The following is an 8,463-nucleotide window of genomic DNA, read 5'->3' as shown; positions in this document are numbered from 1 at the left end:
GAGAGTCCCCCGCAGCCTCTGCAGGGCATTCCCGGCTGTCCCATGGCTGCCCAGCCCCGTGGCCTGGGGGACACCCGGGATTTGGGGATTCCCTGTGCCTCCAGCACAGCCCCTGCCATCCTGCCATGTCCCCATTCCCTGGGGATGGTGCCATGGTGCCCTGCCACCCCTTGGCAGTCCCCACTTGGGGTCCTGCAGCATTCCCAGGGCAGGGAATGGACCGGGTGCTTTCTTGGCGTGGCGGGGACTGAGCTGTGCCTGGCTCCCATCACAGCCCTTTGCCCCAAATCCCCCTTGCCCAGACTGATTTCCCCATCACCATTCACCCAGAGGGTGTTGATGCTGGGCAAGCTGCAGCTCTTGGCTTTCCTTTCCCACCTGGGGCTGGGGGTGGCTGCTGGGGCTGGGTTGGGGTCACTGATGGGGTTTTAGGGTCACTAATGGTGTCCTGGGGTCACTTAGAGATTTGGGTGTTCTGGGATTACTTGTGGGGCAGTGAGGGCCAGTTTAGGGCCATTTATGGATCACTTATGGGGTTTGGGGGTCACTTATGGGTCACTAAGGGGGTTTTAGGGTCACTTATGGGTCACTTATGTGTTGCTAATGGGGTTTGGGGTCACCCATGGGTCTGGGATTACTTGTGGGTCAGTTATGGGGTTTGGGGGGCACTTGAGGGTCTGCAGTGGGGTTTCAGGTCACTTAAGTGTTGCTAAGGGGTCACTTGTGGGTCACTGATGGGGTTTTGGGGTCACTTGTGTGGCAGCGAGGCCTGGTCTGAGCAGAACCGTGGGGCAGCCCTGGAATGGCAGGGCATTGCTGGAGCTGGTGCTGGTGGCCCTGGGGGACATCACCCCCAAGCCCTTTTTCTTCCTCCCTCCTTGTCCCTGGAGTGCTGCAGGAGCTCTTAATGCCAGGCTTGGGGCACATCTGGCTGTGCCTGGCCAGCCCGGGCTGGGGCTGTTGTCACAGAGTATCTGTTGCTCCTTATTGCAGGTTTGACTTGCAGCTCCCAGCCCTGGCACATTCCCTGCCCCATTCTCTGCCCTTCCTGCCTCCAGGCGCCCCGTGGGAGGGCGTGGGACCAAATCCGAGCCACTGTCACCCGGTGTCACCGTGGGGCTGCTCACACACCTCGGCTCCATCCCCAAAAGCCAAGCACAGCACCCGTGTGGGGATGTGGGGATGTGGGGATCCAATTCCCACCCTCAGAGGGGTTGGGATCACCCTGAGGCCCTTGTAGCTGTATCCAACCCTCACGGGAAATGGGGAGCTGCACCCCAAATCCCTTGGGATGGGCGGGCATGTGCTGAAGGTGTCTCTCTCCCTCACAGGGCCTGGTGCTGGTGGCTGCCATGGCTGCACGCGCTCCTCCTGGAGCTCCTCACCTACACCTTTCCCTTCCTCACAACAGCTAAATAAACTATTTAGTGCAATACAACATCATGGCTGGGATTGGGGCTGGGGAGCTGCACCCCAAATCCCTGGGGATGAGCTGGGATGAGCTGACAGTGCCTCCCTCACAGGGCCCGGCGCTGGTGGCTGCCATGGCTGTGCACGCTCCTCCTGGCCCCATTCCTCATGTACACCTCTCTGCCCTTCCTCACAACAGCTAAATAAACTATTTAGTGCAATACAACATCATGGCTGGGATTGGGGATGGGGAGGCTGCACCCCAAATCCCTGGGGATGAGCTGGGATGAGCTGACAGTGCCTCCCTCACAGGGCCCGGCGCTGGTGGCTGCCATGGCTGCGGGCGCTCCTCCTGGCCCCGCTCCTCGCCTACACCTTCCTGCCCTTCCTCACAACAGCTAAATAAACTATTTAGTGCAATACAACATCATGGCTGGGATTGGGGATGGGGAGGCTGCCCCCCAAATCCCTGGGGATGAGCTGGGATGAGCTGACAGTGCCTCCCTCCCAGGGCCCGGCGCTGGTGGCTGCCATGGCTGCGGGCGCTCCTCCTGGCCCCGCTCCTCACCTACGTCTCCATTCCCTTCCTCATCCGCCTCTTCCCCAGCCTGCTCAACAAATTTGTCTACCTGAACTTCCGTGAGTATCCCGGGGCTGTCCTGACCAGGAGAACCCTCACAGGGATTCAGCTGGCTGCTGCAGACCCCCCAAAGCATGGGTGGCACCGTGCCGGGGTGGCATTAGTGTTTATCCTGCTGTGCCCTGGGCTAGCAGAGGAGGCACGGAAGGATCTTTGCCCGTGTTTTGCAAGCTCTAATTAGGTGCTGCTGCCCACCCTGATTACTGCCTGCAGCCACAGCACGCCCAGGCACGCTCAGCATCAGCGGGGCTGGGAATTCGGGTGGGAGGAGGAGGAGGAGGTGGCAGAGGGCTCAGCTTGTCTGGCACAGCGTGGCCCTTGATAATCTACAGCAAATAACACACTGATTTAGGAAGAGTTGTGTGAAACAGCTGGGTAGGAGGATTCTGGATGATGGCTGTGGTTTCTCCATCAGTGTCTTTCCCTTTCTTTGTGGACTTTCGGCGGCCGGAGCTGCTAGTGAACAACACCATCAACCTGTACCTCACCACCGAGCCGGGCGTCACAGTTGGCATCTGGTGAGCAGGATGGCCTCAGGGCATCCCCAGCTTCCATGGGGGACAGCAGTGTCCTGGTGGAGCCCCCAGGGTAACCCCTGTCCCCCCAGGCACACGGTGCCAAGCAGCAGAGGGGCCGAGGCGCAGGGCAAGGACCAGCGCTGGTACGAGGAGGCTCTTGCTGATGCTCACCCCGTGATCATCTACCTGCACGGCAATGGGGGCACCAGGTGAGTTCCTGAGCTGCTGCTGCAGGGCCAGGAGCAGGGCAGGGTGACTGCTCTGGGCTGAGAAGCAGCAAACTCGAGGCAGCAGCAGCAGTGCTGCAGGGCTGGGGCTGTTGCAGAGGTCTCTGACCCCAGCAGCCAAGGAGAATCCCTATAAAATAAAGGGAAAAGTCAAAATCCACCCACCCCACAGCATCCAGCTCTTCCCTTCTGGGGTCAGGTCACCCTGGTTCCTCACCTGCACTGCTGTTGGAGAGGAGGGTCCCTTGGGGTCCCTCTGAGCTCTAACCCCATTTTTCCCATCAGGGCTGCGAGACACCGTGTCCAGTTCTTGAAGGTAAGTGGTGGCCTCTGGGGACCCTGGGACCTGCTGGGAGTGAGGCTCCTGCTGGCCCTGGGGACCCCACAGAGGCCCTGTGCAGAGTGAATGGGCCGTGCTGGGGGTCCTGGGGTGCAGCCCCTGCCAGGACATAACTCAGTGCTGCTCTGACAGACGATGGGGGCTGCTGACTTCCACATCCTGGCTCTCGACTACAGAGGTAAAGTTGTCCCCGTGCCACTTGCTGGGTGATCCCCCTCTTGGGGCCTGTCCCCACAGGGTTTTGACACCAAGCTGTGTCCCCCACAGGCTATGGGGACTCCACTGGATACCCCTCAGAGAATGGCTTCAACACAGATGTCCTGGCACTCTATGACTGGGTGAAAGCACGGAGTGGGAACAGCAGCATCCTCTTCTGGGGACATTCCTTGGGGACAGGGTAGGTGCAGGGGGCGGGATGGGGACACACCAGAGCCCACCCTGTCCCCTGTGACACTGCTGCCAGACTGGTGCCACCTGGGGATGGACCAAGGGCTTGGAGCAGCTCCTTGGTGGAGGCCCCTGCAAAGCCAAACACAGCCAACAAGGGGAACCTGAGGGAGCTGTGTGCCCCCCTGTGCTGCTCCCCCTCACTGTCACCTCTCCTGTCACAGGATTGCCACCAACGCAGCGAGGAAACTGCAGGAGGAGCGAGGTGAGGGCCAGGATGGATGGGCTGTCCCCGTGCAGTGTCACCCTGAGGCTCTGCACTGCCCTGGCCTGATTTAGGGATGAAGAGCCCTCCCTGTCCTCCCTGCTGGGATGGGGACATCTTTTCCCCACTGCAGCCTGGGAGAGGAGTGTGGCAGCAGCCTGGCAGGGGGGCCAGCCCCTCAAAGCCATGCCCACCCCCGCCTCCCTCTGCCCTCAGGGGTCCAGGTTGATGCTGTTGTCCTGGAGTCTCCCTACACCAACATCCGAGACGCAGCTGCCAACATCCCCATCACCAAGGTGAGTCTGGGGGCTCTGCCTCTGGGGTCCCCCAGCACTGACAGCCCCAGATTCCTGGCTCTCCCCCCTCACAGCTGGATCCAGCCATGGTTTAGCACCCCCAAACTCTCTCCCTGCCAGTTCATCCGGCGCTTCCCGGGTTTTGAGTACCTCATCCTGGACTCCATGGCTCGGGCAGGAATGTTCTTCCCCAGTGATGAGAAGTGAGTTCCTGGTGGGAGGGGGCACAGGGGCTGTGGGAATGATGCCAGGAGCACCTGGCTGAGGAGAGGTGTCAGTCACCCCATTGAAATTCCTGCCCTCCTGTGTTTACCCAGCTTACTCATACTCAAAAGGGACTTTTAGTTTGCATAATGTCAGTTTGATTATTGAGCAAAGTCCACAAGCCACCACCCTTTTTTTGGCACCTCTGTTCCTGGTAGCACACAGAGCCTGCCCAAAATCCGTTTGATTTATGGGTGCTTTTGAAATTGGGGGTTAAGGTGATTAGGGTGCTCGGTGCTGCCATGCCAGGGCAAGCAGCATGGGCGTCACCCAGCTGGGCATGAGGATGGCTCTGAGGGGCAGTGCTGTGGGAATTTTCACAGGGATTGGGGAGGCTCCTGGGGGATCTGTTGGCTCTGGGGAGCATCCTCAGGGCTGTGCTTGCTGCCCACAGTGTGAAGGTGCTGAGCTGCCCCCTCCTCATCCTGCACGCAGACGATGATGGAGTTGTGCCTCCAAAGCTGGGACACAAGGTGGGCACCTGCCACCCGGGCTTTGAGCCTGGCTTTGGAGGCTGAAGTGGCCAGAGAGGGGATGGCCACGCAGCAGGAGGGGTTTGGGGTCCCTGCTGGTGCAGTAACCACGCTCCTGCCCCATGGCAGCTCTATGAGACAGCACTCCAGGCCTACAAGGACAAATCCAAGGTGAAGTTAATCACCTTTCCCCCAAAGCTGGGCTTGGGCCACGACTACATCTCCTTCAACCCGGAGCTGCCTGCCCTGGTGAAGTAAGTGCTGCTCCACAGAAATGGGGGGGCACACACAGGATGAGCCTTGGCCTCCCCTTTCACTGCTGCCTCCTCTCCTGCTGCCTGCCCCCTGCTCCTTCCCCTCCCCACGGTGTTTGCTGGCATCACTTTCCAAACTTCAGTCACTGCCCCTGCCCTGAGCCTGTCCTCAGCCTGGGTGGCTCGGGGAGGTGGCTCTGGGGACACCAGCTCCTCTCTGCCCTGGGTGCAGAGATGCTCCAAGCCCAGCTCAGCCCTGTGTGCAGGGATCACAAATCAGGCTCTGACGCAGCACAGGAGGGTCAGTGACACAGTGTAAGATTTATTACATCTTGTTGCAGAGACTTCTTAAACATGAAGTGATGCCAGTTGCTGCCTGCACTGATCCCATGCTCCCTCAAATCCACTCCAGGACCACCCCCCACCATGGCACTGAACTTACTGCTGTAAGTAATAAAAACTACTAAGAAACTTTTAAAGTCACCCTCTGCCTCCAGGATGCTGCAGGTTACTCGAGGGATGGAGACACTGATGTGGTCTGGGCCACCAGAGCACAACTGGGAGCATCCCACAGGACACTGGTGGGCCTGGCACTCCCCTGTCCTGCTTCAGCAGTGCCTGTGAGGGCTCGGACAGCTGTGTCCAGCTGGAAGCAAGCCCAGCCCTAATTTTACCCTCCAGCAAACAGCCCCCTCCGGACTCCAACGGCACTTTTTTATTTTCAGCACCTAATGCAAGCAACAGGGCGACGTGGTTTCGCTTCCCACACGACACCTGAGTTATAAAAACCCCCCCACTCCTGCCCACCCCTAGGGAAAGCCAGCAGCAGCAGCAGCAGCAGCAGGAACACAGAGACTGAGACAGCAGGGAATTGTACAGCGTGTGTGCTCGCCTCCCCCCTAGGCCGCGGTGCCGTTGGGGGTCTTGTCCTGCCCCGCGTCCCGGGGCTCGTTGGGTGGGGGGATCTTCAGGTCCGAGGGCTCCACGTGCCAGATGTCCCGGGCGTACTCCTTGATGGTGCGGTCGCTGGAGAACTTTCCGGCCGCCGCGATGTTCCTGATGACCATCTTGGTCCAGGCCTTGGAGTTCTGCAAGGAAGTCACAGAGTGACCAGGTTGGGAGAGACCTTCAGGAGCACGGAGTCCAACCCAGGCCCAACAGCTCAACTGAACCCTGGCACCCAGTGCCACACCCAGGCTTTGTTAAACACACCTGGGGATGAGGACTCCACCACCTCCCCAGGCAGGCCTTTATCACTTTTTCAGTGAAAAAATTTTAATCACTCTTTCAGGGAAAAAAAAATCCCAGAACTTTATCACTCTTTCAGTCAAACAATTTTTCCTTGTATCCAACCTATATTTCCCTTGAGGCAGCTTAAGGCTGTGTCCTCTGGTTCTGCCAGTGCTGCCTGGAGAAAGAGCCCAGCCCCACCTGAGCACAGCCACCCTTCAGGAGTTGTAGAGAGTGATAAAGTCACCCCTGAGTCTCCTGAGAGGGCTGGGGTTGGCCCCAAGGCTGGTTCTCAGCCAGGGATGCTCTGGGATGAGATCAGCCTCATCTCCAGCATGTTCCTTCTCCAGGATGGGATGTTGTGTCCTGGCACAGCTCCCTGCCCTGTCCCCAGGCTGGCACTCACCAGGTACAGCTCGCTGACCTTCTCCTGGCACTTGACATAAGCCTCGTAGTCTGCAAAGACTTTAAACCTGGAGCAGCAAAGAAAGGAGGAGTCAAAAGCAGGAGAAACAGGAACGCAGGATGTCTGATGTGAGGTGTTGTCACACCCCAGACCCTTAAATCGAGGGGTTAAACTTAAGGTTCCTTTATTATTCTTTTTTTTTTTTTTTTTTTTTTTGTGTGCAAAGGAGAAATCCCCACCAGATATTCTCAAGAAGTAAAAATCACACAAAAGTTTACTTGCAAAAACAGAGCAAATTAAGGAAATTTTGGCAAAAAATACAACACTGTATTCAAAGTAAATAGAATGTTGAAATCAATGGAAAACCATTTATCATAGCATTAGTTAGCATTAATTTAGTATTCAGCATTTACTTAGGATTTATTTAGCATTTGCTTAGCCTATTTAACTGGGAAACCTTTAAAACCTTAAGATGTTGTGTTACCCATAAAGCTGCCTGAAAGGATTAAGAGAAGGAAAGAGAGAGAGAAAGATGGAAAAGGTACAGAAAAAACACACAGCTACCGACTCCTGGGCTCCAGCGTGGGTGAGGCAGAAACTCCAAGGAAATTGTCAGGGCAAGCTCGGCCATAACGCCCTCAGCCCCTTTTATAGCCACAACCCTTCATGGGCCCGCCTCTAGGCGGGACTTCTGGCTGACTGACCAATCAGAGGCTGGTTAGTATGATTGATTGGCAGCTAAGCCAATCAGAGGCTCGGTTAGCACAGCCCTCACGCACCAAGTGCCATGATTGACAGCTCTGCCAGGCTGAGGGGTCTGGGCACCGCCTCAGCTGAGAGCCGGGCCGGACCCCAGCCCCACACTCACAGAGGTGTCCCAAAAAACCCAAAAACGGCTCCAGACATCGATCTAGTCCTGTCTCTGACAGGTGTCCTCCAACACAAAGCCTCTGGCCAAATTACCTCTTCCCAAGCCTTGCTTGTAAAGAACCCTGAATGCCCCAGGAGGGAAATGCAGTAAAAGCATTTCTCCTATCCCAATGGCCATGACTGACCAGTGCTCTGGCCAGGAAAGCCCTTGAGATGCCTCAAATCATCTGGAAGGGCTGTGCACACAAAGGCATTAATGTGACAATGGCCAGAATCCGTGCCTGAGGAGCATCATCCATGTGCAACGTGGTCCCAGCCCAGGGGACGGATGGATGGATGGATGGATGGATGGATGGATGGATGGATGGATGGATGGATGGATGGATGGATGGATGGATGGAACCCCAGCACCTCACCTGTCGTGGTGGAAGAGCATGTTGACCACGTCATTGAAGAGATTGGGGTCGTCTGGGGAGAAGAAGCCACTTTTAATCTGGTCCACGGCCTGTTTCAGCTCAGGGAGCCGGTCGTAGTAGAGCTGGGCATTGTACCTGGAGGGAAGGAGGCCATAAAATGGTGCTGCCCGAGGGACCGGAGGTGGCAGCGCTGTGGCATCCCTGGCCCTCACCCTTTCCTGTCCAGCTCCGTGACATCCTCCACCCTCATGCCAAAGATGAAGAGGTTTTCCTCTCCAGCCTCCTCGGCCATCTCCACGTTGGCTCCATCCATGGTGCCGATGGTCAGGGCCCCGTTCAGCATGAACTTCATGTTCCCTGTCCCCGAGGCCTCGGTGCCCGCTGTGGAGATCTGCTCCGACAGGTCGGTCGCGGGGATCACTGCCAACAAAACACACCAGGGGCTCGTGGTGAACAGCTTTGGGTTT

At 57.4% G+C, this 8,463-nt stretch overlaps 2 protein-coding genes across 2 annotated transcripts in view; one reads left to right on the top strand and one right to left on the bottom strand.

Moving 5' to 3' along the window:
- Positions 1-5,557, top strand: part of ABHD12B (abhydrolase domain containing 12B) — a 13,379-nt gene extending 7,822 nt beyond the window's left edge. The window contains exons 3-14 of the mRNA XM_031066213.1: positions 1,908-2,049; positions 2,466-2,568; positions 2,658-2,777; positions 3,081-3,111; positions 3,268-3,313; positions 3,403-3,532; positions 3,747-3,787; positions 4,004-4,083; positions 4,204-4,286; positions 4,742-4,820; positions 4,950-5,074; positions 5,416-5,557. Of these exons, the coding sequence (XP_030922073.1) occupies positions 1,908-2,049; positions 2,466-2,568; positions 2,658-2,777; positions 3,081-3,111; positions 3,268-3,313; positions 3,403-3,532; positions 3,747-3,787; positions 4,004-4,083; positions 4,204-4,286; positions 4,742-4,820; positions 4,950-5,074; positions 5,416-5,437 (1,002 nt within the window). The 3' untranslated portion in view covers positions 5,438-5,557. The remainder of the gene's footprint in view (positions 1-1,907; positions 2,050-2,465; positions 2,569-2,657; positions 2,778-3,080; positions 3,112-3,267; positions 3,314-3,402; positions 3,533-3,746; positions 3,788-4,003; positions 4,084-4,203; positions 4,287-4,741; positions 4,821-4,949; positions 5,075-5,415) is intronic.
- A 217-nt stretch (positions 5,558-5,774) lies between these two features.
- Positions 5,775-8,463, bottom strand: part of PYGL (glycogen phosphorylase L) — a 12,244-nt gene continuing 9,555 nt past the window's right edge. Inside the window, exons 17-20 of the mRNA XM_031066254.1 lie at positions 8,209-8,416; positions 7,997-8,131; positions 6,711-6,777; positions 5,775-6,162 (exon numbers count right to left, since the gene is read on the bottom strand). Of these exons, the coding sequence (XP_030922114.1) occupies positions 5,974-6,162; positions 6,711-6,777; positions 7,997-8,131; positions 8,209-8,416 (599 nt within the window). The 3' untranslated portion in view covers positions 5,775-5,973. The remainder of the gene's footprint in view (positions 6,163-6,710; positions 6,778-7,996; positions 8,132-8,208; positions 8,417-8,463) is intronic.

Source organism: Geospiza fortis, unplaced genomic scaffold, assembly GCF_000277835.1.
Source record: "Geospiza fortis unplaced genomic scaffold, GeoFor_1.0 scaffold23, whole genome shotgun sequence".
NCBI lineage: Eukaryota > Metazoa > Chordata > Aves > Passeriformes > Thraupidae > Geospiza > Geospiza fortis.
The sequence above is the reverse complement of the archived record's forward strand: the minus strand, read 5'-3'. Positions and strand labels throughout refer to the sequence as shown.